The sequence below is a fragment of the Leguminivora glycinivorella genome, chromosome 1 (assembly GCF_023078275.1).
Source record: "Leguminivora glycinivorella isolate SPB_JAAS2020 chromosome 1, LegGlyc_1.1, whole genome shotgun sequence".
Classification (NCBI taxonomy): domain Eukaryota; kingdom Metazoa; phylum Arthropoda; class Insecta; order Lepidoptera; family Tortricidae; genus Leguminivora; species Leguminivora glycinivorella.
The window spans coordinates 29,154,597-29,175,531 of record NC_062971.1 but is presented as its reverse complement, the minus strand read 5'-3'; the positions used below and the strand labels follow the sequence as shown (position 1 = coordinate 29,175,531).

Here is a 20,935-nt window from a genome sequence, read left to right as displayed (position 1 = left end):
GGACGGAGAGTGACATAGCGTCACTACTTTTAAAAAAACTTGTATCTTCGTCTGTCAATGAAAAGAAAATTGTAGTAAGTATGTATGGAATGCATATAGACTTACTGCGTTTTAACTTTGAGGAACAACGTGAGATACGAGATTTTTTAAAAGTAGTGACGATAGGCTACTTTTAGTCTCTTTCTAACCCCCCACTTCTCTAAAATGTGAGCTGCGGGACTGGTGGAATTTTGTATGATGCATTCCCCAAGCTTAGCGAGCGAAGCTGCGGACAAGAGCTAGTAAATAGTAATCTATAAAGAGAACTAGAGCTTAATCCCGGCTGCTTAAACTTTTATATCTTAATGATTTCAAATTTACTTTTATAGTATTTATTTCGTGTTTAAATAGTGTACATTAAAGCATATGTTTGTGTCGCAGCTTAACATACAGCCTGGACAGCGAGATCCTGTTCGGTTGCTACGCGGACGGCACGTGCGTGGCGTGGCACGGTGGTGGCGCGCGGCCCACCGTGCAGCTGCTGCCCGCGCACGCGCTGTTCTGACGCTCGCTGCGCGCGCGCTGCTGTCTCGCACCTGGCTAGCGTCACTAACCTCTACAAACAGTAGTAGCGACTACAAATACATACTACAAGCAGCTTCAACAGTGAGATCCTGTTCGATTGCTACATGACTGGCGCATTCGGCAACCTCGCGCCCGGCTACCATCACTCACGTCTACAAATTGATATACAACATTCAGCTCCAAGAGCGAGATCCTGTTCGGGTGTTACGTGGCGCTGCTGCGCCGCGCCCGATGTTACTCAAGTCTACAAATAGACAGCATGCAGGTACAGTGCGTAGCACCATTCAATTCTACAAACAGACTGCAAATTGATACTAGCTCCAACAGTGAGATCCTGTACGATTACTACGTAGACAATGCGCGCGGCAGTTCCTCGCCCAGCTAGCGTCCCTCACGTCTACAAACAGACATAAATATTATAGGACTAATATAGGACATTCTTACACAGACTGGCTGAGTCCCACGGTAAGCTCAAGAAGGCTTGTGTTGTGGGTACTCAGCAGCGCAATACAGCAGCATAACATGCAGCTCTTATAGTGAGATCCTGTTCTATTGCGTGAACGGTGCGCGCTGCTGCTTCGTGCCCGACTTACGTCACTCACGTCTACAAAAAGACTGTTCATCGCTCAATAAATATGCAATAAATGACTTGCAAGCCGTCAAGCAAGCTTACTTTGATTTTATCGAAGTATTGGCCTAGCCAATTTTACAGTGCCATGCGATGCGGTGTTCCACTGTTATTTCTTGTGGCTAGCTGAGACTTTTACACGTGTCTGTATATATGATCAATGATTACTCAATAAGTTGTATCACGAATCTCAACGTCCATTAAATGTTGTGTGAATATGTCTACGCTAAAATATAATTTTGCCAAAGCCCATGGAATGGTTTTGTGATAATAAATTGTATAGAGACATAGTTTTACTATGACTGGTTGTCTTCCGTGAGAGTCTAGCTTAGCAAAATATGCGTATATTAATATGTATAATAAACGTATGATATTTCCACATATTCGAAGATGTTGCAGCTTCCTTTATTTATAATATTTGTAGGATGTTTGTTCGAATGTATTATATTGTATAGAATCGTGTTATAACATATTCCGATCACAAATCAAATCGGACTGGCAATCCATTCCCTTTTTACAAATATGTACGTTATATGAAATCAGAGTGGTTTCCTCAATGAATACTTGAATGAGTTACTCAAACTGCTCAGTGGCCATCCTAATATTAAACTAATTATTTATTTATTTTATTATAAATGGGCTAACTCTTGGCCACGGACTAGCCAAAGGCAAAGACGTGGCCTACGTTGGAGTTAGCTCGCCCAGAAGATAGATACCTGTTCAAGTGTTCACTAACTAATTGATCAGTTGCCGTCTACCCACAATTGATTGGCATTCTTCACTCGATAATTTACGCTCGACCACACCTATTAGACAGTGGTGTATATATTTGCTCAAAGCTATTATGCCATTGTATATGCAGTGTTATATATAATGTCTGCCTCATTGGCCAAGCCAAATGATTAAGCAATAACTTTTTTATATGAAAATATGTAGTAGTTAAATAAGGTAATTTGATAACTATGATTACTCTTGTGTTTTATATTGAAACAAATATTATATTTGGCAACTGAAATCAAACAATTAGCTTTCCGTTTGGGTTTGGAAGGATTTCTATTGAACTTCTACAAGCAATATTTGGTTTTTAAACAAATTACCTACTGTGTGTATATTTAACGCAGCTCATAAATGAGATAAAATACAACACAAAATGTAAAGAAGCTAAAGTCGTTGTTTAGTTTTAATCACAGACTACTAAGATATTGTAATATTATATTGCAGTTTTTGGCGTTACACTCGTTACGTAGTATAATTAAATGAAATAACATAATAAATTGTGGAACTTAAAGAGTATAGCTACAGACAATAGGGAATTATTGAATATCATAAATGTTTTATACACACTCTTTATTTTTTACCTATATTTTAATAAATTCCTAGATGTAGGTACCTACCTAAGAACATGAATACTATATTATGTAATACAGAATAAAATGTTTTATAATTGATATAATTATTTTGCTTAGTGTATATATTTTAGCCATGTACCTGAAGCATCCTCAGTATGAAATTGTCATCAAAGAAATATCGATAAGAAAAGTTTTATTTTGTTATTGTTACTCTGCCAAGGAAACAGGAATAATATTCTTATTTAAGCTATGAATACATTTTTAATATAATATTTTTTGTTTGTTTTTCTTACTAATAAATGATAAAATACAGACGGTCAAAGCAAAACTTGCAACAAATAAAAAAGGCGGCAAATTTGATAAATGGGGGCGAAGGTCACCGCACAGATACGAATTTCAAACCTATACATTCACGGTTGCCTTAACCCTTAAATGCATGACCTTGACAAAGATTTATTCAAATTTGAATTTTGACATGGTGTCAATAGAGTCAAAAATGCTACTCGTACTATGCATTTAAGGGTTAACCCCTCGTGTGCGGATGCGTCAAAAAATTGTGGGTTCCAAGCTCAGCTATGCCATGTACAGCAAAAAAATCGTTCCGGAAAAAATGCAAAAAGACGACCTAATTTTGCGGCATAACGAAGGGTTAATAATGTTGTGGCGTCCCATTTTTTTGCCAAGCTGTAACGTAGTAATTATTATAATTAATTATATTCTCTTTGGTCAATACGAGCGAAACTCGTTACTAATTCACGAAAACTTAAAATTTCTTGTTACGACTGAATCCGGATTTTGATCCGGATCGCGATGCCATTAAAAAAAAAGTTTGACATTTCGAATTGTCACTGTCAGTGAAATGTCACTGTCCACACTGACAGTTTTACAGTATTAAATTAGTATGAAATAGATACTGATTATACCAATATACTGATAGATTTTTAAAATCAAACTCAATTATAAGGAAACTGGCTGGCTTGTACTAGCTGAATATTATTGTGTAAACCTTGACTGAATTAAGAAGCATTTGTTTAATTTAAATCTAATTGAAACAAATCAGTTTTTCATTTATAAATTTGTGTTTTAATGTTGGGTGAACCAAGACATGAATAAAATCTGTAGGATTTGTTTGGAGGAAGGGGTACTGTCTTCGGTTTTTACAAAGAATTTCAATATATCCTTATGTGATATGATTGAGTATTGTTGTAATGTAAAGGTAAGATATTATATTTAAAGTATTATATTATATATGGTTGACTGGTAGAGAATTCCTCAAGGCGTTAAGTCCGCCATTCGTACTCTTTTTTTTGTAAATTTGTGCAAAAAAGTTTAAACAAATAAATATATGTATAGTGCAACTCACTCCTGTCTTGTTTTTGTTAGTTGGCATTTGTTTTTTTTTATAATGTATAAATAGTCTAATCTAACCGTCACCTAACGAGAGATGTTTTGTTAGGTTTGTTCACTAGCACAAGTCAGCTTATATTATTACCTTTCTATCTAACCAAAATAAATAAATAAATATTGGGGACACCTTACACAGATCAACTTAACCCCAAACTAAGCAAAGCTTGTACTATGGGTGCTCAGCGAAGATATACATACTTAAATAGATAAATACATACTTATATACATAGAAAACATCCATGACTCAGGAAAAAATATATTATCTGTGCTCATCACACAAATAAATGCCCTTACCGGGATTCAAACCCAGGACCGTGGCTCAGCAGGCAGGGTAACTACCGACTGAGCCAGACTGGTCATCAAATCATAATAGTTAAGATAAGATAAGTAAGTACAGTCAGTAATCAAGTAAGTACAGTTAATAAATATCAAGGGTTTACTGGTGAAACCCGATAAGTTGAGCAAACTGGTTTTTGATATTCGAACTAAGTGCAATTTCCACAATGTTCTTATTTCAAAGAAAAATTATCTTGATTTATCGGGTTTCACCAGTAAACCCTCAATATTACAGATCCGGAAAAATGATGGGCTGCCAGAGCAATTGTGCAGCAACTGTATTTACAAGCTGGGAGTGGCTTACCACTTTAAACAGACATGTGAGAGTGCTGACGTGCGACTCCGACAATACCTGGGACTGCAGTTAACATCTAAGTAAGACCCATTTTTTTACCTGAATATTTTTTACTTTATGTTTATTAAGAGCCCATATTGTTCCACTGTTGGGCAAAGGTCTCCCTCAAATTCCTCTACTTTTTATAGTAGTAAAAAACTAAAACACCATAAAAATGTAGACATACTTTGTTTGAGACTGTAATTGAAATTATTAAACTGTGCTATAGGTATGAAAGTTTATGGTGCCATTTTAAAGCCTACCACACTACCTAATAATACACACTTACATTTTTAAATGGATAAATAGTAACAGATTTTTTTAACTTTAATCATTAATTATTTATTTTTCTGTCATCTAGTCGGAAAGTGTCAAATTTCAGGCAGCTATGCTAAACAAAGTTACCGTGTCCCGGCTCCACCAAACACACCTTGGCCAGTAAATCAGAAAGACTCAGATTGCATGTTTGTTGACCTTAACTCGTCTTGGGCCAACATTACATTTTATTTGAGACATTTCTTACTTTACTGGCCTAGCACAAAGTAACATATTTGAGAAACTTTACATTTTCTAGGTACAATGATGCAGCTGTTATGACTGACCCTGTAAGTATTGATATATTATTATTTTATTTTATGATGGCATGTTTATTGTATAAAACTATATTCAATTTTTTTTATTACAGATGCCTATACCTCAAGCTATAATAAAGAAATGGTAAGATTATTTTAAATACTTACAAGACATTTAACTCACCTTTTCAGAGTTTTCCTATTTACCCAAATTTTATTGCAATTTTATTAGGTATATTTTGAATGAGATTTATTCGCCTCATAGTTTGTTTTTCATTTAATTTGATATTAAATTAGAAAATTTGACTATGAATATAATTTATATTCACTTTCAGTAAATGTAGGCTGTCTCAGAAAAAAACTAGCACCAACTACAAGAAGAAACCTGAAGAGGAAAAACTAAAACGTGGGCCGAAACCGAAACCCAAACAAGTACATGCGTGTTATGAGTGTGACAAGGAGTTCCGCTGCCAGGCACAGTTGGAGACACATGTCAGGTACTTGCATTTGCTTGTGTATGATTATCTGATTATAGACAAAGAGCCCAGAGCCAATAGAGACCTTCCTAATTTTTTCAAGTATATAAAACACTCGTGTTATTTTATTATGAAACTCGCATTTCGACTCGTTTCATAAAACAGTCATGTTTTAATGCCTCTCAATTATTTTTCAGGACCCACACAGGTGACAAGCCTTTCAGCTGTATGTACTGCTCTCGCAGATTCGCGCAGAAACACAACCTGACTATACACCTCCGAGTACACACTGGCGAAAAACCATTCCAATGCGAAGTCTGCAGGTAATGATCTCGTTTATATACCCTGTCTATTTATAACTTACACAAAGCCCTTCAGCTATATGTACAGTTGTCACCGCTTTGAGAGAAACACAAGCTCACACCGGCAAGAAACGTTCCAACGTGCGGTCTGCAAGTAGAACGTTCATAGGTTTACCACCAGTCCAGCGGTCACGCAAGCTCTTGATATGTGCTGCTCCTGCTGTTAACATCTCTGGGTACACAGTTACATATTGGCGACAAACCATTCTAATGCAAAGTCTGCAGGTAAATACAATTTTTATAAAAACCATAGACAGATCAGATATTCATGAGTAATTAGTCTAATTACTCTCTCTATCTCTATAAATAAAACCTGTTCTTGTTTAACTAACATCAACAATTTTCATCCTATGATCTTTCTTTGCCATACATAAGAAAAAAAGTCGGTAGGCTCTGTGTAGTATTTTGGTGAGAAGTGAGAACTTACCAGCGTTACGTCGTCTTTCGGTTTATGATAGTAATCGCAGTCGGTTATTCTTATTTATTCTTCCCTGAACATTTGCGGTGAACGAAAATATAAGGAAAACCTATGAGCGTATCCCTATGTGAACCTGGGTATAGTTTGGCAAACAGATTCTGTTAGTAGGAAAACTAAATACTTTGGTAGAATAGGAAATGCTGCCGTAGCACATTTACAAATAGCTCTTTTTTTTTCTACTGACAAAAGGGATTTGCTTTTAAATATTTTTAGTGCGTGCTACATGCAATAGGTACATGCACTTGCGTAGGTACGCACTGCGCGTGCCTGGGCGAGCGCGGGTACCTGGGTTCCGAGAACCCTTATAATGTCTGTCTGTCCGTCCGTCCGTCCGTCCGTCCGTGAACTCGCCGGCTAGTCTGAAATTTGGTACTAATATGTATATGAATCACACCGACAAAGTGCAAAAATAAAAAATGGAAAAAAATGTTTTATTAGGGTACCCCCCCCCTACATGTAAAATGGGGGCTAAATTTTTTTTTCATTCCAACCCTAACGTGTGATATATTGTTGGATAGGTATTTAAAAATGAATAAGGGTTTGCTAAGATCGTTTTTTGATAATATTTATATTTTCGGAAATAATCGCTCCTAAAGGAAAAAAAAAGTGCGTCCCCCCCCTCTAACTTTTGAACCATATGTTTAAAAAATATGAAAAAAATCACAAAAGAAGTGGCCGGTTTTTGAAGCTTTCTTTGGCGCGCGTAAGAGTGTACATACCTACGCGTAGCTAGCGAGTATGGACGTGGTGTTCCAGGACACGCGTAATCGACAACGCGTGCCAATGTACGCGCAGTCCGTTCGAAGCTTCAAATATGTTTAATGAAACGTTTGTTTCAGTAAAACATTTTCCGCACAAGGAAATCTTCAGGCTCATCTCAAAATTCACACAGGACAAAAGGATCATGTAAGTTCTTAAATATACCAATGCCTAATTGTACATAATATGGCCATTAGTTTCGACAAAACCCATGCGCGGATCCAGGGGGGGGGTCATGGGGGTCATGACCCTGGAGCCCAAGTTGGCCATACAAATAGACCACGTGACCCCCCCTTGGGCCCCGGGCCTTTACCACGTGACCCCCCCCCTGGGCACGATGCTGGATCCGCGCTTGACAAAACCACGTATAAGTAACACTTTTCACCCTAGTGCGATAAAGTAGCACCATGTGTACTGAAATAGAACATTACAATACATTTAAAACAACACGACTTGCGAATTTCGCACGTGTATCGTACGACGTTTACAGATACGTAGATGTACCTACAGATAGCCCTCTTAAAGTTTCGACCTGACAAAAAATGCTCCCCCTTCGGTCGTTTTAATTTATTGCCACTCGTTTCGGACTTCCTTTTTTCCGCACTTTTATTGTAATGTACTATTAAATGCATCATTATTTCATATAGGTACCCTTTTTCAGGTTTGTTCCCTGTGCAACAAGTCATTCATCACATCGAGCGAGTTGTCGCGCCACATCAACAAGCACCGAGGAGTCAAGAACTACAAATGCGATATCTGTGGGGCGGCTTACGCGCAGAGCAGGGATCTGGTACGTCGCATGTTCATTCATGTTTACATAATGCCTATATGTAAAATATGTATAGGTAAATTGCCAGTAACTGGCCAGCGTCCAATAACTGGACATACAAAAACTTTATACTTCATTATTAGAAATCTTGGGATTACTTGTCATAGCGGACCCCAGGCTCTCATGAGCCGTGGCGAATGCTGGGATAACGCAAGGAAGATAATGATTAGATATCACCCAGAAGGTTATTATTTTGAAAGTCGGACTAGGTACTACAATAACATCCTGTGTTTGATTAGAATTACTTTCTTTCAGAAAATACATAAAATGAAAAAACACCAGATAAACACTCAAAACACCACAGCTCAAAATGATGGTTACAACAACAGCAGCAACATTGACATCATTGGGATAGATGTGGGTAAAGAGAGCTCTTTGCCAGCCGAGGTGCACAGTGGGCATAGGCCAGCAGCCATAGAAAGCATTGGCTTGGTTGGCTCTAAAGAGATGCATTCAGTAGCTGGGAAGCATCCACCGCAGATCAGTCAGTTAGTTCAAAGTAAAGGTTTCCAGCAGTATGGCAACAAGTTGGATCCCCACACCTGCACAGTTTGTGGTGAAGTGTTTGATTACATTACTGCTCTAGCACATCACTATTTGCATCGACATAAAGACTGTGAACCATTGCCTATATTAAGTTAATTCATTTTTTTTTCCTAAGGTTTTGTGATTGTTGAAAAATTCACATAATGTGTATGCTTCTTGGCCATTTGCAAAATAGTGTAAAAAGGTTTAGAGACCAATTAAAGATTTTGCAAGACTTGTGTCAATTTTGTGTGTTTTGTAGAACCTTAATTTATTAAACCATGTTTAAATTAACAGTAGTTTTATTTGCACTAGAGTTTTCAGTAGCTATAACTTAATTGGATGGTCAAATAGAATTAGCGAATTGGGATCCATGGCTCCAGAATATCTCCAATCTTCTTTCTCTCTGTAACAAACACCTAACATTAGGTTGCAGAAGGGTGAATCCACGTAAAAGTAACATGAGTCACAACTTCATTGAGTGTTTATTTGAACTGCAGCTGCAAATGTAAGAATCTATGCATATATCTAGAGAGTAACACTTATTTAGAGATAGATTATCACTTGAACTTGCATCGTGAATAAATGGAACATGCCATAAAATTGTGACTCATGTTACTCTTGCCGCAGATTGACCCAGAACTAGAAATATTTTACATATGAATTTATATGAATATACTAATTATGAATTATGTTTACATCAGTAACCATTTCAAGCTTGATGACTGATGAGCAATATTAACTCTCTAATACATATATGTAGTAGCTAAAATTAAAGCTACAACTGAAGTGGCATAAGTTGGTAATCAAACTAATGTAAATTACAGGAGACTTAACAAGACAGTTAAGTGATATTGTCAGGTTTAAATAATACAGAATTATTTCTAATTCCAACCAAATATTATTAAATTTTTTTACTGAATATATTAGCTCTCATTCAAGACTTTAAGCACTGTATATACCTGGGACGGGGAAGTCTTCAGGGTGAAGCTCAATGTAATGCCTGTACACCGCGTCTCTTTCAGCGAAATAAGCATCACGCCTCTTCTGGGCCAAACTCAACACAGTAACCCAACCCGCCACGCCGAGAATGTGTTTTTGTATTCCTGAAAATAAACCGTGGAATAACACATTTACCGTAATAACACGTTTAGATTGAATTTATTTTCAGTAATCAGGTTGTTATTAATATTATGTAATTACCGCTAAAGACTGGACGTCTCGTGCCAAAATTTATGAAGACTCCTGTTGCAATTCCAAAGCCTACACCTAGTATTTCTGGCCAGTATTTGTTCAGTAATGGTTTTTCTCTGCAATCATCGCCTAATTTAAGTAAATCAATCGCAGACATTTGCGAGGACATTTTTAATTGTGATTATTTTCACTTCCTCGGCACGATGGAATATTATTCGTTCTAGAGGTAAATGTCATTGTCAATGATAAAATGTTGCCATATAAAATTGAAGGGCTCTATAAACATCGACAACGACAATATTTCGTTCGCCAATCTATACAATCAAGTTGACAATTTTATCAGAAAAACTTGCTGTTGTACTTTAAAAATACATCGTGTGAAAGGGCCATGAACATGAGCTCAACTGTCAGACTGTCACTGTCAATTTTTTTGTCAGTATTTGTCACTATCGTATCGTATCTAAACCTAACCTGTAATAATTGTTCATTTATTTTGTTTTTTGTATTTATTTCAACAAAGGAATAAAGAAATGGTACATAATCGCGTTTCTCTTTATTTATTAAGTTTGGAGATCATTTAAATCGAAATGAGTTTGAGTTTATTCATAGTGTAAATATTATCACGTGTTGTTTATTTTTGCAGGGGAAACAACGTAAAACTCGTAAAATTGTAGAAAAGCGGTTCGCGCAAATGAAGAAAATGATAAGTCCTACTGATAGTCGAATAAAGAAAAGTGAACGAGCTCCCCCAAAAAAAAAGAAAGAAGATCCTCACAAACTGAAGATTCGCGAAGTTCCTCAAGCAAGCTCAGCTCTGTTCTTCCAATACAACACTCAGTTAGGCCCTCCTTATCACATCTTAATCGATACTAACTTCATTAATTTCTCAATCAAGAACAAATTGGACATAATGCAGAATATGATGGACTGTTTGTATGCAAAATGCATCCCCTACATAACAGACTGTGTTTTGGCAGAGTTGGAGAAACTTGGTCGAAAGTATCGAGTAGCACTAAGGATAATAAAGGACCCTCGCTTTGAAAGGATTACTTGCCTTCACAAGGGCACTTATGCTGATGATTGTATAGTACAGAGGGTAATGCAGCACAAATGCTACATAGTTGCGACCAACGACAAGGACTTGAAGAGGAGAATAAGGAAGATACCAGGCGTACCTATTATGTATGTTGCAGACCATAAGTATACTATAGAGAGGATGCCAGATGCCTATGGGGCACCAAAGGGAGCTATTTAGAAATAAAGTTAGGTTTAACTGTTAGTGTGTTTTTCTTTTCAATGTTTACTCTTCAAGGTCCACCTAAGCTAATATAAGTTTGAACAGAACAATGTATCATATTTTTAATAATAGGCTAGTTTCCTATACTTAAAATATTTTATGCAGTGCGCGAAATCAAGCACCACATAATTAGAAGAAAAATATGGGCAGTAGATATATGTTTAATTTAAACATAGTTTCCATTTAATTAGTCAAAGAGAAAATAAAAAGTAAATTAATTGACCGTGACTCTTCAGTATTTCATAGTAATTACATATTAGCGAATCATTTTGACAGTTCTTAAAAAGAAGCTGATTTGACTAGTAGGAAACTAGCCTATTGTCACATTGCAAATCCGTATAGAGTTAGCTTGGCTTGATTTTATAAAAGCTGCTTTAACTGCTGCAGACCATAGGTGTTATGCCATTCATCACTTGTAGTAAAATAAGTTATTAAAACAATTAAATATTAATTCGCCTTAAGATTTAATACACAATCTTTATAATTAATAGAAATACTGCTTGTTACTTTAAACAGAGGTATTAGGCGTGCCCGGAGACCCCACTACATCAATAATTTCACCTGTGGGTTTGGTCTCATTATCAGTGTTTGAATTGCAGATAGACGCTGGTATGGTTAAAGTCTGAAACAAACAAAAAAATTTTACTTACCGACTATGTATCAAACACACTCATTGCCACCCAGCCAATTATGGCCAAAATAAATTATGTCACGTTGCTGTTGTACCAGGATGATGGTCTGGTCATCCTGTCTGGGAGCTAAATCATATAATAATTTTTCTTTAATATTTGCACATCGTTTAACCATGATAGTTGATAGAATACTGTGACTGATAATTCTTACAAGATCAATCTGTAACTACAATTAAGTATTCTTGCATTACAAATAAATGATATTGATTGATTGAATGAAAAACCTAACAATATTCCATCATGAATGTATGGTTTATGTTTTGAATTAAAAAAAATGTGTTAATACATGCAGTGAAATGTCCCCGTTCCATCGTGAAGATCAGATGGTCCGACAGAGTGTGTAACACCAAAGTCCTGCGACGAGCCAATGTTGGTGGCATTGAGGCCTATTTAATGCGTCGGCAGCTTCGGTGGTGTGGTCACGTATCGCGTATGCCGGAGGAGAGAGTGGCGAAACGAATATTTTACTCTGAACTGGAGGAGGGGAAGCGAAAGCATGGCGGACAACTCCTTCGGTTCAAGGATGTCCAAAAGCGTCACTTGAAGAGTTGTGGTAGGTCTCAATGGGAGCATTTGGCAGCACAACGACCAGAATGGCGCAGGTTGGTATTTAATAAAGTGCGGGATTTCGAGGATCAACGTAAAGTTGACCTCGATACTAGACGCGACCAGCTCAAGGCCCGCCCACCCACTGCCATATCCTACAATTACACTCACGGCGTACTTACGTGTCCTCAATGTGGACGGAGTTTCGCTGCAAAGATAGGCTACATTAGCCATCTTCGGGCGCATGAGCGTCGGAACATTATTTAGGGGTCGAAGTGGTCTCCATGGCCGAAATCGGTCGGACTCCATCATCATCAGATGTCAAGTTGTTATAAATAAATATTGGGGACACCTTACACAGATCAACTTAGCCCCAAACTAAGCAAAGCTTGTACTGTGGGTGCTAAGCGATGATATACATACTTAAATAGATAAATACATACTTGTATACATAGAAAACATCCATGACTCAGGAACAAATATCTGTGCTCATCACACAAATAAATGCCCTTACCGGGATTCGAACCCAGGACCGCGGCTTAGCAGGCAGGGTCACTACCGACCGACTGAGCGAGACCGGTCGTCAACAAAAACTACTAACATCAACTTAGATTAGACACTGAATAGTTCCAGTCGCACATATCAAGTTTGATGTAATTTCATTAAAGTTCTTTTAAACCTTAACTTTAAAAAGATTTAATTTGTTGAAAGTTCTAACCTTTCCTGGATTCAGGGCTTCATACTGATGTCTCAGGGCTTGCAAATCAAATTCGCATGATGCCAGGGCATTCTTCAAGTCCAGAGCCAGAGCTATATCAGACCGCAGCTCATTGAAGTGCTTGCATATTGCCTCAGTCGGAGTAGGTGCAATGTCTGTAAATAAACATAGCGAGGGTTTACTGGTGAAACCCGATAAATCGAGATAATTTGTCCTTGAAATAACAACATTGTGGAAATTACACATAGTTCAGAAACCAGTTTGCTCAACTTATCGGGTTTCACCAGTAAACCCTCGATTAGATACTATATGGATCCATATTAAACATGTAAAATAGTCGAAGATCGCTCGACATGCTTCGCTCCGTAACGAAGAGCATTTTCATTGAGCACGCGCGGCACATGTCGAGCGGTCTTCGACAATTTTGTGAGTTACCCGATTTCACATGTTTAATATGTCAGTGTCTCACGGTAGTTTTATTATATGGATCCAGTCCAGTCCAGGAGGGCGATTTTTGAATCTCGTATACGGGATTTTGTCACTAAAATACCAATTGAAAATGGTGACTTGCCTATTTCAGTGACAATTTTCTGAATTCGAACGCGTGAGACTTAAAAATCGGCCCGCAGATGCCTTTTCTGAAGAGTGAATACCTTTGCTCAAGTAAATAGGAAGCCTAATCAAAGGAAGACCTTTTAAAGCAAGAGACTGGATATTGTGGGGATTTAGAATAAAATAATCACTTTTTTTGACTTGATAACAAGAGAAGAATGACTTTACATTAGTTATTCTCTTTTATCATGTCGTATTAGGTAGTATAGGCACACAGCCTCAGAATCTTGCATACACACAAATCTATCTGGTTAGTTATTCTGCACTACACCCCTTATTCATAAACTTTCACTAAAAATAAGCCGATAAAGTTTGCTTGTCCCTTTCTATCACACCAATACGTTGGAAAGGGACAAACGAACTTTATCGGCTTGATAACTTTAGTTAACTTTATGAATAAGGGGGTACATATTTTTAAAATTATTTTAAAACCAGCTTCAATTTATAAGTAAAATAAATATAAATAAATATTGGGGACACCTTACACAGATCAAATTAGCCCCAAACTAAGCAAAGCTTGTACCATGGGTGCTAAGCGACGATATACATAGAAAACATCCTGACATGACTTAGGAACAAATATCTGTGCTCGTCACACAAATAAATGGCCTTACCGGGATTCGAACCCAGGACCGCGGCTTAGCAGGCAGGGTCACTACTGGCTGAGCCAGACCAGTTGTCGATCAATTACTTAAAATTCTCGTCTCATCTTTCACCCTTATCTAAATAATCTTAAAACTGACTGTCAACGTATAAACACAAAGCTAAACAAATAATTACCAATGCCCATAAGCCTGAGTTCCTGCTCGATGGCCTTGGTCTTCCGCTGGCCGACGCCCGGGGGCAGCTTCATGCGCTGCGAGCGCAGCCACACGCCGGTGCCACGCGCCTCCGGAAACTTGATTCCGGACCACTCCACGGTCTGCCAAATCAAAAAGTTATTATTATTATTATTTTTTTCTTCAGACACAATAGTTACATTGATATTAGTTTACAAAATACCGCCAAACTGCAAAACAGTTTGTTGGTAGTTATGTTTGCTCTTGATTGATTACTGAGTAGGTACAAATTGTGTCAGGTTATACATAATATCATGCATTTTTTAAATTATTATTAGCAATAATAACTAAGCATGCAAAGTTAATTGATTAAATTAATTCTAATTTTATGCTAAGGTACTAAATGACGCCTTCGGGCCAGCAAAGACGGGTCCAATTATTATAGATTTCCAAAGTTCTATACTAAGTTGACTCTCTGCTGCTCCTATGGGCAATTATTTATTAGATAATCCACTGTATAATCTACATGTAAGAGTGGTAATCCCAAACCGAACAATGATTAAAAGCTTGTATAAATTTATTGATGCGATCTAACATGCATGGTAGTTTAAATCAGTTAAGAATGCTAGTATAGCCTATTTATCCTAGTAGAAGATATCATTCAATTCATCAATAAACCATGCCATGCATGTAATCCATCAGTAAGAGTTGATAAGAAACATGATTTATTTTTATCAAGTTGATAAATTTCAGCTCTTTTTAGATTTGTTTAAAGTACAATGGTTCTGTAAAACAACAACTTTCAGAAGGCGTGCATGTATATTAATAAATGCTTACAACTGTCTCCACAGTGCGTATGGGTCTTTGCTGTGAAGCTAGCTTCTTCTTGTGCAGTTTCCTATCATGGCGTCTGGCAATATTGGCAGGCGTGTTGGCAGGAGCATTGGCTTCAGCGGTCGGAGTCTGGTTAGCACCAGCCACAGCTCCGCTGTCTGCTCTGGATATAAGTTTTTGGAGATCTTGAGTTTTGCGTTCTCGCTCTCGCTTTCTGGCTTCTATCTTTTTCAGCTCCACAATCAACATTTGTTCTTCATCGATCTACAAGAGTAAAATTGAGGTTACAAGAAATTTTTAAACACAACATTTAGACAGACAACAAACAAGTGTTCAAAATTACATTGGCAAAGTTTATTTAGACCATAATTAACAGTCTAATAGTTGATATAATTAATGCTAATGGAGTTACATACCTGCTCCTGTGTCCTGTCGAACAATCTGCGTAACTGTTCCTTTCTCTTTCTTTCATGCTCAGCATCATAGTGGTAAGTTCTTTTCTCTCCGTTAACAGTTGTCACAGCATTAGACCATGGATTAGTTTTTAGCTAAAAATAAAAAGCAGTAATTTGTTTTTAAGTATAAAATTATATAATAATTACAACAAAACTAATCATCACAGTTTCGTTTTGTTTCAACCCCTTATTTGCCAAGAGTGGCACTGTAACTTTAGCAGTTTCATGTGCTCTGCCTACCCCTTTATGGGATACAGGCGTGATTGTATGTATGTAAAACTAATCATAGAATACCAAAGAGAAAAAAAATAAGTTGACAGACTTTTCATTGATATAAGTAACTATAACACAGACATATAAACCTTTATACAAATCTATTTCAGAGAATGCTGCTAAACATAGAGTAATAAAGTCTCTAAACAGCAATAGTGAACTGTAAAAAAGTTACTTACTTTCCCCAAAGTAGCAGAGATGTGGTAGTAACGTTCTTTCAAGTCTTCAACGCTTCGATCCCTGAACGCTGCTCTGTCCCATCGGTCATGAATCACAATGAATCGCAGGTCAAATCTCTGGCACAGATCCATCAAATGATCTGTCTCTGCTTGACTCCAGTCTTCAGATTTCAAATATTGGTTGTATTCAGATTCTGAATATGACGGGATTGATACTTGCTGCAATGATATTATTATTGATTAAATATATTGCTGCAATGATATTATTATTGATAAAACTTTAAATTGTTTAAAATTGGATACAGTTACATGATGATGTTACAATGTACTATCAGCTGCAAAAGTGCATGGCAAATTTATCAATGAATTCTTTCATAATTTCTCCATGCACTTTTGCAGCTGATAGTACATGAAATTGCTGGAGAAATTAATGACTTTTGTGTATTGGAACAATATTGTGTAACTATGTCTAAATATCCCAAGCTACAAAGATAAATTTGGTGGTTGATAAAAATGGTCAGTTAAAAAAAAGATTTACTTTACAATTGTACCCTGATTACCTTATTAAACTGTGCAAAAGGATAATCTTTAGCCTCATCAGAAGCCCTCTTCCAATGATGGAAAACTGCATTATCCTTACGAGCAGGATTAGTGAACGGTGCCCATGTCCATTTTCTCACTTTTCGCATGCCCAGCTTGGCTTTTGTTTGCTTGTAAGCTTTACCTGTAAAAAGTGTAAAATGTAAATTGTACACTGTAGATGTTGTAACAATAGAATGAACAGATGAAACTGCTCATATACTTATGGAATATAAAATCCTTTAAGGGAATTCTATATACATATTGACCATATATTGTTCTCAATAAGCAGCTATAATTGCTTAAAAATTTAACTTTTTCGCCATATAATCTATTTCAAGAATGGTTTATCCTTCAAGACATGTTTATGGTCGATCCACAAATATTATACATTGAATTTAAAATATAACAAGCGAAAAAGTCATGAATCTTTGGACGAATATTGTACCAAGCATTAACACGGCAGTGATTTTTTGAATGTTTATAGGATAAATACAAAACAAATAGTAGGTACCCGTATCAGTGGGTAATAGAGGCGGCAGCTCCTTGTTATCATTGTAGAGCAATGCAAACACTTCCCTGTGCATTCCCTCGGGCCTTTTCACGGCCTTAGCGGTCACATACTTCTTCTTGATCTTATCCCCATGAATTATGCTCTCGCGAGTGATCTCGGAGGCTGGTTGTTCGATATCCAGAATATCGCGAATATCGGCCATTGTGTTGGTTTTAATTGGTGTTTAAATCTTAACACTGCACATCACTTAGTTTATTAAATATTTGTTTTATTAAGTTCTCTACGATTTTATTATAGGAGCAGTAGAAATTGCGATACGATAACCCACTTGCTTTGGTTGTTTGTCAATTTTGTCATATGTCAAAGCATTTTACAGACAAGATAGTTTTTTTGACGTGATAACGTCTAATAACTCGTTACAACGGGCTGCATGCACGAAAAAGATGACGTCATTGTCCCGTTCCTCAAGGCCACCAAGCAAGAGCAAGTGGTTTGTGTATGGACGGTTGGGGTATAAGCAAAAGGGGCCCGATTTTAGGACTTAGAAAATTTTTGTTAAAAATTTTCATTTATTATTTTTGAGTGTTTGTAATTTAAAAACATGAAAGATTGCAACATGAATAAGCATCTTTTATAGAATGAAGTTGCTTGAAAAACCTACTTATTTTGGAGTTAGAGCAGTACGAAGTTGCGAATTTTCCCATAGTATTTACCAAGACGCCTTAATAAAATTAACGCGTGTCTCGCAAACGGTCTAGGTTACAAAATGACGACTTTTATATAGGTATAGGTTAGGTTCGTTAGGTATCTTCAAACGGCCGAAGGCCAAACTGCACAGAATAGGAGCCCCGCCTAGTGTATATTCAAAGCCCCGCCTTGAATATACACTTAAGCTAGGAACATACTACGCGGACGTCCGTCGTAAATCGACCGCCACCGCGACCGATCAGTGTGCACGGAACAAAACATCCAGCGAGCCAGATTTCGATCGGACGTCCATGCGCTCAAGGCCACGTCCACGTCCGTCGACCGATAGTTTGCACGGTTGTGTGTATTTCCATTGTCCAGATTCCCGTCCGCGGTCGATTTACGATACGACGGACGTCCGCGTAGTATGTACCTAGCTTTAACCGTGCAAACTATCGGTTGTCGGTCGTGGACGTCGCCTTGAGCGCACGGACGTCCGATCGAAATCTGGCACGCTGGATGTTTTTGTCAGCCGAAGCCACGTTCCGAAGACCGTACACACTGATCGGACGTCCGCGTAGTATGTTCCTAGCTTTATGATGTGTGTATGGCAATATATAATATAAGGCTCCCCACAGACAGTCTTAAAAATTCATAATCTTAAAAAAACTTGTATGCAATCTGACAGTTCAAACTGACACTGACAAGACACTGACAGATCTGAACTGTCAGATTGCATACAAGTTTTTTTTAAGATTATGAATTTTTAAGACTGTCTGTGGCAAGCCTAAGGCTTCCCACAGACAGTCTTAAAAATTCATAATCTTAAAAAAAATGCAACTGACAGTTCAAACTGACACTGACAGATCTGTCAGTGTCAATTTGCATACAAGTTTTTTTCATAGATTTAGAATTATTAAAACATTAAAATAAAATAAGAAGTTATAAAGTCAGGTAATATACAGATAAAAATACTACTAATATGGGAACCTCATTACCACTGGCAACACGTGCGAGAGGGACACCAGCCCAAACAATGCCCTCTCATGTGGACCGTTTTCGCTAGTCTGATACGATCGACTTTCTGTTTCAGTAATAAGGTTTAATTTCGTATGGCAAAAAATGTGATTGAGCTGTCCCCTGTAAAGGTCTTTGGTTTTTTTTAAGATTATGAATTTTTAAGACTGTCTGTGGCAAGCCTTAGGCTTCCCACAGACAGTCTTAAAAATTCATAATCTTAAAAAAAAACTTGTATGCAATCTGACAGTTCAAATCTGTCAGTGTCTTGTCAGTGTCAGTTTGAACTGTCAGATTGCATACAAGTTTTTTTTAAGATTATGAATTTTTAAGACTGTCTGTGGGAAGCCTTATACTACTCTTTGGCTCCCCACAGACAGTCTTAAAAATTCATAATCTTAGCCCTTCAGGTGGAGAAATCCGGGAGCCGACCGCACGTAAAGTGGCAGGTAACCGGGAGCCGGACTTGAAATAAAAGGCTGTTGAGTGGCAAGGATACGATAAAATGACAGAAAAAGTTTACCCTTGAGTGGCGGGGCCCTCACGGGTGGTCATCGCGAATGTCACTTGTGTTACAAAAATTATAATTTCTCAAAAAGTGTAGGGATGTTGTGCATAAACCATATATCACTGGATTCATTATGAAACGGCTAAAATCATTCCATAGCAAAAAAATACATTCCATTTATGTGAATTTTGCTAGACTCGATCAAATATCAGGTGGCTACCACTTCCATGTATTAAAGTAACTTTATTTAGGAAAACAAACAGTAAATTGTATAAAAAAGTAATTCAGGGACTTAAATATACATTTATTTACACTTATATCCCTTTTTTAACATATTACAGTACAAATTTTGCAAAAAAGACGGTTTTTAAACACGTGTCTCAAATATGGCAGGCGGTTGGTCCAATCAAATTGGGTCATATTTCAAGCTGTTTTGAAGTTGAGGGTGTTGGACCTTTACTGAATGCCGTCCTTGTTTAGTGACGAATGGTTCGTGCAAGTGTGAGGAAGCTAGATATAGTTTTAGACGGTTTTATTTATATATTTAGGTATATCATCGCACGGGGTCCGGGAGCCGGTCCCTGCCACTTATCGGCTTGTTTTTCCCAGAGTCCGGCTCCCGGCGCCTGCCACTTAACGGAATGTTTTATAAAACGACCGTGCCACTTATCCCTTATGCAACTTGTAGCTCCGCCACCTGAAGGGTTAAAAAAAACTTGTATGCAATCTGACAGTTCAAACTGACACTGACAAGACACTGACAGATCTGAACTGTCAGATTGCATACAAGTTTTTTTTAAGATTATGAATTTTTAAGACTGTCTGTGGGGAGCCTTTGGTATGGCATCCACAGATAGTTACGATTTATGGGCTCTACACGACATTACAATTATTATATGCACATGATTTAATATTGGATATTTTAACAAGTTAAAGTGAAAAGAACACGGTATCATTAATTATTATGCTCTGTATACTAGCTTTCACAAGATCAAAATTGTAACGTACTGCACCAAGAATACCAAAATGTTGGTACGGGGCGATCAGTCTGTTACGGTTATTAAGGACCGTTCGGACGGAAAGATTTTGACTTTCATCAATAATTTTTCAATCCATATCAAGCAAAAAAGAGTGGAAACTATCTAGCAACACTAGTTTTGAAAATCGGTGGAAGTTCGCGTGTCATTTGTCTCTTATCTGTGGAAATCTCCGTCCTACCAAAAAGAGAAATAACTAGCACATATCCGTCCCTTTTTAATACATTATCTAATACGTAAGGAAGGAGCGAGCCCCTTGGAAAAAAAATATCTGTGGCTGTTCGACGTACATTGCTGGTTTTTGTACGTTTCATAGGGATACCATACTTTAGTTTGATGTACATTGCTACTGCCAAAATTTGGTTGACAGGCTATAAATACTGGCAACATCGCAG

General features: G+C 37.4%; 5 protein-coding genes across 5 annotated transcripts in view; 3 read left to right on the top strand and 2 right to left on the bottom strand.

Annotated features, from left to right (window-relative positions):
* Window positions 1-2,815, top strand: part of LOC125225149 (lysosomal-trafficking regulator) — a 56,002-nt gene extending 53,187 nt beyond the window's left edge. Inside the window, 1 exon segment of the mRNA XM_048128724.1 lies at window positions 421-2,815. Within this exon segment, the coding sequence (XP_047984681.1) occupies window positions 421-544 (124 nt within the window). The 3' untranslated portion in view covers window positions 545-2,815.
* A 677-nt stretch (window positions 2,816-3,492) lies between these two features.
* Window positions 3,493-8,756, top strand: LOC125228880 (zinc finger protein 569). The gene is made up of 9 exons (XM_048133584.1): window positions 3,493-3,757; window positions 4,520-4,659; window positions 5,193-5,223; window positions 5,304-5,335; window positions 5,526-5,687; window positions 5,864-5,989; window positions 7,346-7,412; window positions 7,927-8,055; window positions 8,350-8,756. The coding sequence occupies exons 1-9, from the start codon at window positions 3,647-3,649 to the stop codon at window positions 8,734-8,736; spliced, it is 1,185 nt and encodes a 394-aa protein (XP_047989541.1). The 5' UTR covers window positions 3,493-3,646; the 3' UTR covers window positions 8,737-8,756.
* A 147-nt stretch (window positions 8,757-8,903) lies between these two features.
* On the bottom strand, window positions 8,904-10,050 carry LOC125228888 (NADH dehydrogenase [ubiquinone] 1 subunit C2). The gene is made up of 3 exons (XM_048133593.1): window positions 9,823-10,050; window positions 9,582-9,725; window positions 8,904-9,025 (listed from the first exon to the last, which is right to left on the bottom strand). Exons 1-3 carry the CDS (start codon window positions 9,980-9,982, stop codon window positions 8,976-8,978), a joined length of 354 nt encoding a protein of 117 aa, XP_047989550.1. The 5' UTR covers window positions 9,983-10,050; the 3' UTR covers window positions 8,904-8,975.
* Window positions 10,051-10,233: 183 nt separating this feature from the next.
* Window positions 10,234-11,092, top strand: LOC125228871 (rRNA-processing protein FCF1 homolog). Its single transcript, XM_048133571.1, has 2 exons — window positions 10,234-10,346; window positions 10,457-11,092. The coding sequence occupies exons 1-2, from the start codon at window positions 10,344-10,346 to the stop codon at window positions 11,066-11,068; spliced, it is 615 nt and encodes a 204-aa protein (XP_047989528.1). The 5' UTR covers window positions 10,234-10,343; the 3' UTR covers window positions 11,069-11,092.
* Window positions 11,093-11,555: 463 nt separating this feature from the next.
* LOC125228861 (DNA methyltransferase 1-associated protein 1) lies at window positions 11,556-17,696 on the bottom strand. Its single transcript, XM_048133560.1, has 8 exons — window positions 17,292-17,696; window positions 16,759-16,922; window positions 16,199-16,417; window positions 15,708-15,839; window positions 15,295-15,555; window positions 14,459-14,600; window positions 13,067-13,221; window positions 11,556-11,732 (listed from the first exon to the last, which is right to left on the bottom strand). The coding sequence occupies exons 1-8, from the start codon at window positions 17,491-17,493 to the stop codon at window positions 11,619-11,621; spliced, it is 1,389 nt and encodes a 462-aa protein (XP_047989517.1). The 5' UTR covers window positions 17,494-17,696; the 3' UTR covers window positions 11,556-11,618.
* Window positions 17,697-20,935: the final 3,239 nt, after the last annotated feature.

Coding starts and splice junctions, on each gene's coding strand:
- LOC125228880 (XM_048133584.1), top strand. CDS start 3,647: ATGAATAAAATCTGTAGGATTTGTTTGGAGGAAGGGGTACTGTCTTCG. Junction 5,336..5,525: donor CAAGCTATAATAAAGAAATG/GTAAGATTATTT, acceptor ATTCACTTTCAG/TAAATGTAGGCTGTCTCAGA. Junction 8,056..8,349: donor ACGCGCAGAGCAGGGATCTG/GTACGTCGCATG, acceptor ACTTTCTTTCAG/AAAATACATAAAATGAAAAA.
- LOC125228888 (XM_048133593.1), bottom strand. CDS start 9,982: ATGTCCTCGCAAATGTCTGCGATTGATTTACTTAAATTAGGCGATGAT. Junction 9,726..9,822: donor GAGACGTCCAGTCTTTAGCG/GTAATTACATAA, acceptor GTTTATTTTCAG/GAATACAAAAACACATTCTC. Junction 9,026..9,581: donor TGAAGACTTCCCCGTCCCAG/GTATATACAGTG, acceptor TGTTTGTTACAG/AGAGAAAGAAGATTGGAGAT.
- LOC125228861 (XM_048133560.1), bottom strand. CDS start 17,493: ATGGCCGATATTCGCGATATTCTGGATATCGAACAACCAGCCTCCGAG. Junction 15,840..16,198: donor TCTCTGCTACTTTGGGGAAA/GTAAGTAACTTT, acceptor TTTTATTTTTAG/CTAAAAACTAATCCATGGTC. Junction 13,222..14,458: donor ACTCAGGCTTATGGGCATTG/GTAATTATTTGT, acceptor GTTTATTTACAG/ACATTGCACCTACTCCGACT.